At 48.3% G+C, this 13,820-nt stretch overlaps 1 protein-coding gene across 3 annotated transcripts in view; it reads left to right on the top strand.

The window, feature by feature from the left end:
• The window catches only part of SLCO5A1 (solute carrier organic anion transporter family member 5A1), a 112,919-nt gene that overhangs the window by 69,372 nt on the left and 29,727 nt on the right, over positions 1–13,820 (top strand). For all 3 annotated transcript variants that reach the window (XM_090040121.1, XM_090040120.1, XM_090040119.1), the window contains exon 5: positions 11,159–11,357. In XM_090040121.1, coding sequence (XP_089896247.1) covers positions 11,159–11,357 — 199 coding nt within the window. The remainder of the gene's footprint in view (positions 1–11,158; positions 11,358–13,820) is intronic.

Below are 13,820 nucleotides of genomic sequence, written 5' to 3'. Positions count from 1 at the left end.
ACAGCTCCCATGTTCAATGTCAGGGTCTTTATAGAATCATAGAAGTAGGGTCGGAAGGGACCTTGGAGATCTTCAAGTCCAACCCCCTGCTTGGGCAGGAGAAAAAACTGGGGTCAAGTGACTCCAGCTAGGTAGGCTCCTCTTAAAGACCCCCAGGGTAGGAGCCAGTACCACTTCCCATGGAAGTTGATTCCAGATCCTAGCCGCCCTAACTGTGAAGTAGTTCTTAGGGATGTCTAATCTAAACCTACTCTCCAACAACTTGTGGCTGTTATTCCTTGTTATGTCAGGGGGTGCTAAGGGAAACGAGGTCTCTCCCAAACCCTTCAGGCCGCCCCCTAGTGAGTTTATAGACGGTCACCAGGTCCCCCCTCAGCCTTCTCTTGCGAAGGTTGAACAGGTTCAGGTTCCGCAGTCTCTCATTGCAGGGTTTGCCCTGTAGTCCCCGGATCATGCGGGTGGCCCTCCTCTGGACCCTCTTGATGCTGTCCACATCCCTCCTGAAGTGGGGCGCACAGAACTGGACACAGTACTCCAGCTGTGGCCTGACCAGTGTTGCACATAGGAGGAGGATCGCCTCCTTGACCCTGCTTGAGATGCACCTGTGGATGCACGACAATGTCCGGTTAGCCCTGCCAACTGTGACCTTGCATTGTTGGCCCATGTTCATCTTGGAGTCAGTAATGACTCCAAGATCCCGTTCTGCCTCTGTGTTCTCAAGAAGGGAGTTTCCCGTCTTCATAGATTTGATAGATTTCATAGACATTAGGGCTGGAAGGGACCTCGGGAGATCATCGAGTCCAGCCCCCTGCCCAAAGGGCAGGAAGTCAGCTGGGGTCATAGGATCCCAGCAAGATTAAGCCTCCAGTTTACTCTTGAAGGTGTTCAATGTAGGTGCTTGAACCACCTCCGCTGGCAGACTGTTCCAGACCTTGGGGGCTCGGACAGTAAAGAAATTCTTCCTTATATCCAGCCTGAAACGGTCTTGCAGGAGTTTGTGACCGTTCGACCTCGTCATCCCTTGGGGCGCTCTGGTGAACAGATGTTCCCCCAGATGCTGGTGGTCACCCCTGATAAACTTATAGGTGGCCATCAGATCACCCCTGAGCCTGCGCTTTTCCAGGCTAAAGAGTCCCATGTCTCTCAGCCTGTCATCGTAAGATCTGTTTTCCTGACCTCTGATCATGCGCGTGGCTCTCCTCTGGACTCTCTCAAGCTTCTCCACATCCTTTTTGAATTGCGTGTGGACAGGATCTTTTATAATGGCCGGGCTTATGCAGATCACACTCGATTTACAGGGTCAGGCTTGATTTTATTACTAAACAAACAAAATCACTATACTGGGTGCACCAGGGAGCACCCACTCACACTCGTGTGGAACCGGGGAGGGGTCGCCGGGATCAGGCGGGTCTGGCGTCCTTCCCTCCGGCTGATCAGGCCGAAGGTCGCTCCGTGTCAGTCGTCGTGGGGTACGTTTCGTTCCGTCGGGCGCGCAAAGACCCCAAAGTTCACAGCGCGATGATTTTTATACTCTCTGTGATGCGGGGCGGTCTAATTACATGCGGCGCTTTCTCTTTTGCCCGGGGCGGTGACCGTCACATTATTGACAAGCCCTGGACTTCCCCTTGAGAAACCCCGTGCGGAAAATTCCAGCCGCATGCTGCTTGCACGCTGCAGCCCCAGAGTCTCCCATCCACCCAGCACTTGTTACATAAACATTAAACACATGCGAACATGGCCACCTATAGCACTTAGCAAGTGCAAGATAATTACAACATTGTGGAGCCCAAAACTGGACGCAGTACTCCAGCTGCGGCCTCACCAAGGCCGAGAACAAGGGGAGAATGACGTCCCGGGATTTGCTCGAGAAGCATCTATGGATGCACACCAGCATTTTGGTCGCTTTACTAGCTGCAGCATCGCATTGCAGGCTCATGTTCATCTTGTGGTCAATGATGACCCCCAAGTCTCTTTCTTCTGTAGTGCTAACCAACGTAGCACTGCCGAGCCTATAAGGGTGCTGCAGGTTTTTCCTCCCAAGGTGGAGAACCTTGCATTTTTTGGTGTTAAACACCATGAGGTTCTCGTCTGCCCATTTGCTGAGCTTGTCCAGGTCAGCCTGGATCCCCCGCCTATCTTCTGGCATGGATGCTTTGCCCCAAAGTTCGGTGTCACGGGCGAACTTGGCCACTCCACTCCGGACTTCAATGTCCACATTGTTAATGAAGATGTTGAACAGGATGGGTCCCAGGACAGAGCCTTGAGGGACCCCACTGGTCACAGGGCACCATGATGAGTGACTGCCATCAATCACAACCCTTTGGGTCCGACCACGAAGCCAATTTCCTAGCCAGCGGATCGTGGTGGAGCCAAGGCCACAACTGGGCAGTTTGGCCAAGAGGTGATCATGGGATACTAGATCAAAAGCTTTTTTGAAGTCAAGATATATGACATCAATCTCTTCTCCCTTGTCCAGGTGATAGGTCACCTGGTCATAGAAGGAAATGATATTGGTCAAACAAGACCTACCCGCAACAAACCTGTGCTGGCTGTCCCTTACAGTGTTAGCCTGGGCCAGTCCCTCAAGGATGGCCTGCTTAATAAACTTTTCTAAGATCTTCCCCAGGATAGAAGTCAGGCTAATGGGCCTGTAGTTAGCCGGATCCACTCTCCTCCCTTTCTTGAAGATCGGCACCACATTGGCCTTCTTCCAGTCTTCGGGCACTACACCAGAGCGCCAGGAGTTTTCAAAGATCCGTGCCAGGGGCTGGGCTATGATGCTCGCCAGCTCCTTGAGTACCCTGGGGTGTAGATTGTCAGGGCCAGCTGACTTGAAGGTATCCAGCTTCTCAAGGTGTTCCTTCACGAGGTCAGCATTGGAGGGTAGGGGATCCCCCTCACCCAGATTTCCCTGTCCCATAGCAGGCATGGGCATCCCGTGTGACTGATGAAAGACTGATGCGAAGTGCCTATTTAATAGGTTGGCTTTTTCCTGGGCGTCAGTTGTCAGTTGCCCCATCTGGTTTAGCAGGGGTCCAACATTGCCCTTGCTTTTCCTCCGGCTCCCCACATATATCTGAAAAAGGACTTTTTGTTGTCCTTGATGCCTGAAGCTAGTTGGAGTTCAGTTGCAGCCTTGGCTTTCCTGGTTTGCTCCCTGCAGCACCAGACCAGCGCGGAGTAATCCTCCTTGGAGGTGAATCCCGTCCTCCATCCTTTGTAGGCTTTCCTTTTTAGCCACGGTAGGTCCGCTAGGTCCCTGGGGAGCCAGGGGGGCTGCTGTGCCTTCTTGCTCCCTTTCCTCCGTGTTGGAATAGATTTAGCTTGTGCACTGAGGATCGCTTCCTTGAGAAGCATCCACTCTTCTTGAACTCCCATCTCCCTGGGGTCATGGTCCCTGAGGGCCTGACCGACTAGCCTCTTGAGCTTGTCAAAGTCGGCTTTTCTGAAGTCAAGGACTTCTGTGTTGCTGACTGACTTGCCAGCTTTACGGTGGATGGTGAAGGTGATCAGCTCGTGGTTGCTGTCACCCAGCTTCCCATCAATCACTAGGTCGCCGATTTAGGTCGTCCCCCGTAGCCGTACCAGGTCAAGCAGCGCTTTGCCTCTCGTTGGCCCATAGACTTCTTGAGTCAGGTAAAGGTCATCCACGCACGAGAGAAAGCTTTGCACCCGCTCAGATAGAGCTGAGTGATCTTCCCACGAGATGTCTGGGTAATTGAAGTCACCCATGACAACCAAGGTCCTGGAGCAAGCGGCCTCAGTCAGTTCCCGGGCGAACTCCTGGTCAAGCTCGGGACTTTTGCTGGGAGGTCTGTAGTAGACTCCCACCGTTGTGTCCCCTGTGCCATATTCCCCACGAATTTTTACCCAGAGGGTCTCTAGCTGTCCATGCCAGTCGCCAACATCAGCTTGCAGGGACATGTAGCTTTCCTTCACATAGAGAGCTACACCCCCGCCCCTTTTGTCAACACGATCCCTCTTGTATAGGGTATAGCCCTCTATCCCCGTGGTCCAGTCATACGTGGAGTCCCACCAGGTCTCCGTTATCCCAATGACATCATATTTATTTGCACTGAGCAGGAGGACGAGCTCATCCTGCTTGTTGCCCAGGCTCCTGGCATTAGTGTACAGGCAGGCAAGTGTGCTCTTGGGAGCTCGTGCCTTGCCCACAGATTGTGCCAGGGCTGGGGCAGGGGTGGGCTCCCTTAAGTGCCCCCTTAAGTGCCTTGGTCCGCTGGCTTTGCAAGGGCCGTTCAGCGGGCCAGCAGGGGCAGTAGTCCCCCCCCATCCCCCAGCAGGCTTAGTTTAAAGCCCGGTGGAGCAGGTCAGCCAGCCTGGCTGAGAAGAGCCTCCTCCCCAGGGGAGAGAGGTGGAGGCCATCTCTTCCCAGCAGCTCGCTGCCTCTCTCTCCAAGGAGCCAAAGCCTTCCCAATAACACCAGCGCCGCAGTCCTTTGGTTCACCGCATGGATCCTCCTCTCCCTCCTCAGCCCATAGCCCGAGACTGGGAGGATCGACGAAAACACTACCTGAGCTCCCAGACCCCTAAGCCCCACTCCCAACTCCCTGTAGCGCCTCATGACCTGGCTGGGGGTGCTCCGAGCCGTGTCATTGGTGCCCACATGAATAAGGAGCATGGGGTAGTGGTCTGTGGGCCGGAGGAGCTGCGGGATCCTCTCCGCAATGTCTTGGATGCGGGCCCCCAGGAAGCAGCAGACTTCCCGGGCTAAGGGGTCAGGGCGGCAGATTGCCCCCTCAGTGCCCCGCAGGATGGAGTCTCCCACAACAAACACCTTACACTTTGTCTTGGGGAGAGCGGGGCCAGTAGCTGCTGTCGAGCCTGGGTTGCCTGCGGGAGCTGGCAACTGCGTGGGCTCTGCTGGGGCTGCAAGAGGTGCGAACCTGTTGCTGAGCTCCGGCGGGGCAGGGGCCTTGGTGCGGCGGGCCTTGAGGCCCTTGACCACCTTGGTCCATGCCCCTGAGTGGGCAGAGCGGGAGGTCCCAGAGTCCTCCTTAGTCGCGGAGGGAGACGGAGCTCTCCCCTGTGGCTCCCGGGGGAGAAGGGCCTGGCAGTAGGAGTCTATCTCCTGCTCACAGTCCCTGATGGCATGCAGTCTCTGGACTGTGGCCTGGAGCTCCTCCAGCTGGCGCGCCAGAGACCCCAGTAGGGAGCAGACCCCGCACACTTATAAGTGTGATGCTGGTTACTACTGCCCAAGTGCAGCACCCTGCGCTTGTCAGTATTGAAGCACATCCTGTTTTTGTTAGCCCACCCCTGTAACCTATCCAGGTCTTGCTGCAGTCTTTCCCTCCCACTAGTGTGCTCACCTCACCCGTAATTTTTGTATTATCAGCATATTTGAACAGGATGCTTTTCACTTCGTCGTCCAAATTGCTGATAAAGAGATTGAATAGCACGGGCCCAGGACCAAGCCCTGGGGGACTCCGCTGCCCACTTCTCCCCAGGTTGAATATGACCCGTCCACCACCACCCTTTGTGTACGACCTTTCAGCCAATCTGCAATCCATCTGACTGTGTAGGCATCAATGCCACAGTTGCCCAATTTTTAATGAGGATGGGGTGGGAGATGGTGTCAAAGGACTTGCTGAAGTCCAGAAAGACTACATTCACGGCAGCACCTACATCCAGTGCTTTTGTGACCTGATCATAAAAGACAGTCAGGTTGGTCTGACATGACCTGCCCCTAATGAAACCGTGCTGGTTGCCCTTGAGCATCATCTCTGAGGTCGGCCCATCGCAGATGTGCTCCAGATGATCTTCTCAAAGAGTTTCCCTAGGATTGAGAGAAGACTGACAGGCCTATAGTTGCCTGGGTCCTCCCTCTTCCCTTTTTTAAAGATGGGGACCACATTGGCTCTCTTCCAATCATCTGGCCCGAGCACCACGAGTGCTCGTAAAGCCATGTCCTGCTCACTCCCTCAACATCCTGGGGTGAAGAGCATCTGGACCCGCTGATTTGAACATGTCCAGCAGCCCCTCCAGAAGCTCTCTAACCCGGTCCTCCCCAACCTGAGGTCTGGAGGCATTCCCTTGACTCCATCTGGCATCACAGCAGGGAAGTCCTGGGCCCTGCCCAAGAAAACAGGTGAAGAATTGGTTAAAGAGGTCTGCTTTCTCCTCTGGCACAACCACCAGGTAGCCCAGAGGATCTTGCAAGGGCCCCACATTTCCCGGTGCCTTCTTCATCCTCCCTATATATTTGAAAAAGGACTTTTTGTTATCTTTGTTTTTGGACGAAAGTCCTAGCTCTATGTCCGCCTTAGCTTTCCTGACAGCCCCCCTACAGGCCTGAGCAGAGGAGGTATACTCCACTTTGGAGATAGCACTCCCCCTTCCACTGGCTGTACACTGCCTTTTTGACAATCAGGCATTCCCGTACACCCTTGGTGAGCCGGGGGGCTTTCAGGCAATTATCCCCCCCCCCCTTGCATTTTTGTTGGTATGGTCACCCCTTGGGCCCTGAGTATTGTCTCCTTAAGGAATGACCACTCATTTTGGGCACTGAGCCCCCCTGCTCTCGAACCCCAGTGCCTCTCCCACTAATCTCAACTCATTGAAGTTGGCCTTCCTTGAAGTCTAGGGCTACCATCTTGCTGCAGGACCTTGACACCCTGCGCTGGATGGTGAATTCCAGCAAGCGATGATCGCTATCACCCAGGGGGTCAAGGATCTGGAGGCCCCATTTACCAGGTCGTTGCCTGTGGCCAGGACCATGTCCAACAGGGCATTTCCTCTGGAAAATGTCTTGAAACAGCCTGGAACCAAAACCGACAATCGGATGATTGTCGATAGGTTTGTGATGGTAGATGAGTAGGTTGAAAGTAGTTTGACACAATTGGCTTGCTTACGTAGCTACTAACAGGGGAAGCCATGTGAAGGTCTGTATTCTGTCCCCCGACGATAAAATAGTAGGGTGGCTCTGCCATGTTGATGTGTAGAAGGAGAAATGAAGTATATGAAAGAAGTTGATTGTAAGCCCAGCCCTGGACCGCATTGGTCAATTTGAAACTCCATTGTGATCCCTAGCCAGAGTTTCCAGCTGCCTGATTATTAGCCCTGACCCTGGACTTGGAGGCCCTTGACTTTCATCTTGTTGGTGCAGGGAGATTACTTCTGTAGTGCTCCTTTTGAGGTTGGTCAATCAATACTGAGGGGCAAGGGTAGGGGGGAAGCATGGAGGGCAGTATAGGTAAGCTTCTGCTTCACTAGGAGCAACCTATGCCTCCTCGCCTCCAGGTGAGAAGCTACCTCGCTGAGCCATGATTGTGGTCCTGAGCTCCCCTTGTACTGGCAAGTAGAAACGGCACTATTGGGATCTGATCCCCAATCCCAAAATTGTGCCTCCTGCCCTGAACAAGTGGCATGTTAGAAGATTTTTTATTCTATGGGAAGCATGGAAGAGGCAGCCCTTGTGCTGCAGTTTGCAGTTATAGGTCTTGAATCATTGGGGATGAAGACTAAAAGTGGGATTTCATCCTCACCTCTTCCGTTCCTGTCCTAGACCAAGAAGTCTTCAGATCAGCATGGTTACAAAAATTGACATGATCTGTTATAACAAAGAGCAGAGTCACTAACACAGCATCTCCCCAACTAATATTATTTGCTTTATTTTGACAAGGTGCTTAACAACCAAAGAAACAGACAAAAAACTCTGCTGCCTGAAGAATGGCTAATCCAAGAAGGAGGCTTCAAAAGCATAGGGAAGCAGGAAGGAACTAAAAGTGAAGTTAGATGAAGGGAGATTTATTGACTTAAAAAAATAGGTCATGAGGAGGAAGGGAGGGAACTAAAGGAGTGAAGGGAGAATATAGGAAGTAGAGATGGAGAATGAAATCGTGAGTTTTTTGCAGAAAATCAAAAGCAACTAAAATGGACACTACACAGAACTAGGTCCTTAGCTGGTGTGAACTGACATATCAGAGGACATGTCCCGTAGAATTTGGAACCTAAATATCTAACATTTTAGTGTGCTTCTGTAGCATAATATATGATTCTTGGAAAAGGTACTCTATAGCTGATCCAGTAAATCAAGTTGCAGTTTTGTTTGACTTTTGGTATGCATTCAGAGATTAAATATTCAGGATTAGTGAAGGGGTTGGCATTAGTTCCCACTCTTGTTCATACCCAGTTGTTGAATGTCTTGGGAACTAGTGATTTTGAAATATTTCCTTTGCAAGGGACATTTAATTCCCTTCTTTTAGCAAGAGATAGAGATATTTATTCTACTCTGGGATAATGTCTTTTTCTAATTTATAAAGAATTAGTATTTTAATAAGATGTAGTAGTGCAGTAATTCATATTTAGATTAATTGATTATGATGGTGCAATTTAGGTTGCTTCTATTTTCAACTTATTTTCATAATCCCAGTCTCAGCATTTTTACAGAGATGCCATTTCTTTCTGGAAATGTTTGTAGTTAAGTAGGTGGGGATTAGAATATGCTGTTATAGATTTTAGGGTCAGAAAGGACATATTAGGTAATCAGTTCCAACCCCCTGCCCCAGGCAGGAAAGCGTGCTGGGCTCCCATGACCCCAGCCAGGTGTTTGTCCAATCTCTTCTTAAAGAGAAGGTAGGGGAAAGCACCATCTCCCTTGGAAGTATATTCCATATTTTTGCAACCCTCACTGTAAAGACTTTTCCCGATGCCCAGTCTAAATTTGCTCTCCTTCAGTTTGTGGCCATTGTTTCTAGTTACCCTGATGGGCGCCCTGGTAAACATTGTATTCCTTATTTCCTGCTCCCCCCCCCAGATGAGTTTGTAGATGGCCACAAGATCATCTCTCAGCCTTCTCTTGCAGAGGCTGAAGAGATTTAGGTCCCTCAATCGGTCCTCTTAGAGTTTTTCCTGAAGGCCTTTAACCAGATGGGTGGCCCTCCTCTGAACCCTTTGCAGGTTATCTACATCCCTCTTGAAGTGCAGCACCCAAAACTGGATGCAGTACTCCAGCTGTAGCCTGACCAATGCTGCACAGAGGGGACACAGTACTCCAGCATACGGCCTGACCTCCTTAGACTTGTTTGTGATGCACCTACTTATGCAAGAAAGAGTGCAGTTAGCTTTACTTATTACTTCTTCACATTGGCGACTCGTATTTATTTTGGAGTCTACCGCAATACTTTTCCGCAATTGTGCTACTTAGAATGGTACCTCCCAGGCTATAGGTGTGTTGATGATTCTTCCTCTCCAAGTGCAACACGTGGCACTTATCTTTGTTAAACTGCATCTTATTCTGTTCTGCCCACTTAGTCAGCCTGTCCAAATCCGCCTAGATTCACTCCCTGCCCTCTAGCTTGTGTACTTCACCCCATAGTTTGGCATTGTCTGCAAACTTGGACAGAGCGCTTTCTACTCCCTCTTCCAAGTCACTAATGAAGATAGTGAACAGTATCGGTCCCAGGACAGAGCCTTGGGGGACTCTGCTGCCCACATTTCTCCAGGTAGAAACCGACCCATCCACCATTACTCTCTGGGTATGTCCCATAAGCCAATTTTCCACTCACTGGACTGTAATAATCTACATTACAACTGTTTAGCTTATTTATAAGAATTGGGTATGACACTGTGTCAAAGGCCTTTTTAAAATCTAAGTAAATAACATCTACCTCTATTCTTTCATCCAAGCATTTTGTGACCCGGTCGTAAAAAGAAACCAGGTTAGTCAGGCAGGATCTGCCTGCTGTGAATCCATGCTGGTTGCCCCTTAGCATTACTTGACCTGCTGGTCCCCCACAAATGTGATCCTTAATAATTTTCTCAAAGGTCTTGCCAAGGATAGAGGTGAGGCTAACCGGCCTATAGTTATCTGGTTCCTCATTCCTCCCCTTCTTGAATATAGGGACCACTTTGGCCCTTTTCCAGTCTTCTGGGACCTGTCCTGAGTGCCATGAGTGCTCAAACAGTTGTGCCAGTGGTTCCGTTATGACGCCAGCTAATTCCCTAAGTACTCTAGGATGAAGATCATCAGGGCCTGTTGACTTAAATGCATCCAACCCCTCCAAATGCCCCTTTACTAGGTCAGTGCTAACAGTTGGTGGGTTGGTATCTATCTTGCACTTACTTAAAGTCCCACTGGGATGCATGTTTGTATCTGTGTCCAGGAACACAGATGTAAAGAAATCATTTGGGAGCACTGCTTGGCCATCTTATCTGTTACCAGCTGTTATGATTGCAGCTGTATTTCAAAAGTCTTTTCAACTCTTAAATGTCCTATTAAAAGTAAATCAGTGAAGCTTAACCTAACTTTATAGCCCTGTCGTCTGGATACAGCTGCCTAAAATATCTGTAGTTCATACTTGGTGCTAAATTAGACCAACCATCACTTTAAGATTTACATGTCAGTAAAGCACAATGGATAGTGAGAGCCAAGAGATGCTTTGGTAGCACAGGAACTTTGCAGAGTTTAGCGGCGCTACAAGGCACTGGGGAAGAGGGCTACCATCTCGCGCATAGCCACATTACACTTTTGTGGTTGTAGCGATGAACTGGTATGGATCTCATCCATAAGTATGTCAAAACTTAGTGTGCTTTAGAAGCAAGTTGAGTCTCTTAACTGGCTGAATTCTTAAGAACCCAGAATCTGGTATTCTTACTCATATTTAATCTTATTTTATTCTGCAAAAGTCCTTTTAAATCAATGTGACTACTTAAAAAGTAAGGTACTGCAAACACAAAAATGTACAGAGCTGTCAGAAAAAAGACTCACTGTGGCAGTTATAGGTAGGTAGATTTAGTACTACCTTCTTGTATACTTCATTGGAACTAATTCTGGGAGTAAGAAGAGAAGATTTAGCCCCACATTTGGATTTCTTCAAATTTTCATTAATGACACGACCAATTTGCATTACCTCTCCCATTGTAAAATAAATATAGAGCAGTATTTCTACTTGCATAACACAATAGTTCTGTTATGGTGTTTCTGTTGATGGGAGTATCATAAGGAGGCTTTTATTAATCCTTTGACATCACCCTAGAGCTCTGAGAATTCGGACTCAGTTTGCCAGTAGGAAGGTATACAATGGAGTCCATAGTGTGGAATTTGTAGTAATCTCAGTAGTGAGTGAAACAAAAGTTCTTTTCTTTTCGATTTCCACAGTTCCTATTTTAATCTTACACTTCACTTTCCTCTTGGCAGGTGTGATTATTGTCCCAAGTGCTGGTGTTGGTATTGTCCTAGGTGGCTACATTATCAAAAAACTCAAACTTGGTGCAAGAGAGTCTGCAAAGTTGGCTATGATCTGCAGTGGTGTGTCTTTGCTGTGCTTTTCAACGCTCTTCATTGTTGGATGTGAAAGCATTAATCTAGGGGGCATAAATATACCTTACACAACAGGGTAAGTGTTTTTGCATTGATGAAAAAGCCAGCTTTTCTTAAAAACCTTGGAGGTATTTAAAAATTTTTGGAGGTCCTCAAGAGTCCATTCATCAAGCAGGAATTCACTGAGTTTGTCAGATAAACTTATGCTTTTCTGATGTGGCCAAAATGCCTTTTTTTTTTTTAAAGCTGATTTACAGTGGAAAGCCAGTATCATAAGTCATTGTTGGATGGGTGGGTGTCACCAGGCCACTTCAGACCTTTATTTCCTTGTTGGGGCTTCAGCCTTCCTGGTTTCTATCCCTCTACTCTGGCTGGTCCCTTAGCCAGAGCCCACTGTTCTAGACCTGACTTCTGGACCTCAACCCCAAGCTCTGCCCCTGTCTGGGCTCTGGGGCCCTGCAGCCCCTATGCTCTGCCTTTCCTTGGGCTCTGGGTACTCGAACTACGCCATGAGCCTGCCCCTAGCAGGGCTGAAAGCAATCATGTGTCCCTAATGGGACCTCCAAAAACCACCCTTTACAGTCGCATCCAAACCACAGCACAATGCAAAAAGCCCTCTGGCTACAATAACACCATGATCCCCCATGCTGGGTCTCGACATTAACAGTCACTTCCAGTCTGAACTACCAGTCTGTCTCCCAGACTGGGCCCCACTTCCCTGTAGGCCGTAGGTATCTAGTTTGCAGATCTCAGAGACAGCTCTTTTAGCCTCCCTGTAACAGAGCTCTTTCCCCTGAAGCTTGCACACTGGCTGCCCTGGCTCAGGCCCTAGCTTATATTTCATCCAGGCCCTGTCCCCTTTTTGTCATGTGACTCCCCAGTCAGCTGACTTGACTACACTTTAACCCCCACTCTGCTGGTTGCCTGTGCTACAAAGACCCTGTCCTTAAAGGGGCCTCACCACTTCTCAGTAACAGGGCAAGGGTTCCCTGTTACAGGTTATAATAGACTTCTCAGTCCACTGGAGCAGTTTAAGGATTAATGGCTAAGACCATAAATAATTTGGTCATATAAGTCTAAATGAATAAATAGAACCATAGAACAGAGGAAATAAACTTGAATGAACAGATTTTGGTTGTTCGAGACTGCAACTGTGAAATATGCTGCAACTCACTGAAGAGTGAGAATAGCATGTCAGGGTTGAATCCTGCAAAGTACTGGGAAAACGTAATTCCTAGTGAATCCAGTGGAAACTAAAGGACCCAGCACTTTGCTGGAATTCTCATCACTCCTGTCCCCTGCCCCTCCAGCCTATAATACTTCCCAGGTTGAGATTCATGAATTCCTTTAAAAGATTAAGTTTTGCTACACGCTAGTGAGGAAGAGAGTAGTAGGAAGCACATGAACTGCAGGATTTGCTATGCTTAGGGAACCACTGACTTACTTGGAAGACATTTTTCTTTTTTGCTATAAAAAACCATGAGGGGTAAGTAGTGTTCTCAAGAAGAAGCGGAGTTTTCCATGAACAGACTTCACTCTTCTACTCAAAAAGGGAGATGCAAGCTGGTACCATCCCACCCCTATGTGGGATCTCACAGGCAACATTATGTTAAGAACTTGATATCAAGTGGGAGTTAGCTGTACCATGAGGTGATTCAGCTTGAACACAGGCCCTCATTGCTCAGCCTTCTGTACAAAAAGCCATCATGTTTCACAAATCTTAGATTGTCTTAGTGGAAGATAATCAAAAGGAGCAGCAAGGGACCTACTACCTGATGCTTTTTCTTGTCTGTTCAGTATTCCAGGACAGGAGAGAGCCAAGGTAGATTCCCAACGGTACTAACCAGCAATGAGAGGTCCTTTTAGTCTAATTACATCTTATATTTTCCTGATGTTTATCAAAGGAAATGAAATAAAACAGATTGGTTTTTGGTTATTTCTATTTTTTTTGATCCAATTAGAGTTACTGCGGGTTAATTGAAAGCTGTAGTTGGCTTAATAGATTTTGGGGCAGTCAAGACAAAAAATCACATCCTTCCATCCCAAGCTTCAAGTTTTGTTCTGTTGGTCTTATGTTAACCCAACCAGCCCTCTTAATTCAAATGCAATGACTAAGTAGATCAAAATAACTACAAAAATAAATCAGGCTGGTGCAGTGAGAAGGTTCCTTGTTTGCTAGCTACATAAAAATCACGTCATTCTTAGCTTCTGCCTCTAATTCCAGCTGCAACTGACTGCAAAATGACAGTCTTTTGAACTCTGTTACACTGTGTATTGTAAACCTTAAAGATGCAGTACTTAAGCACAATATTCTCCCTCTTCCCTTGTTTTTGGCCATTTCAAAAGAGCCTTTGGCAGCCTGACTATGGGAAAATCATAGCATGCAGGGAAGCAGCATTAATAAGATGATCCTCTGTTCAGGCACTCTATTTCCAAGCCCAACATTTAATTCCAAAACTCTTATTTTGGCAGCATTTTAAACATGGAGTACAGCCTTTTCATTATTTTAAGGTGAAGACTAGGTGGACCAATATAGAGA

This window comes from Crocodylus siamensis, chromosome 3, assembly GCF_052110815.1.
Source record: "Crocodylus siamensis isolate JL-2025a chromosome 3, ASM5211081v1, whole genome shotgun sequence".
Taxonomy (NCBI): domain Eukaryota; kingdom Metazoa; phylum Chordata; order Crocodylia; family Crocodylidae; genus Crocodylus; species Crocodylus siamensis.
Note: the sequence above shows the minus strand (reverse complement) of the source record. Positions and strands in the feature narration are given on the sequence as shown.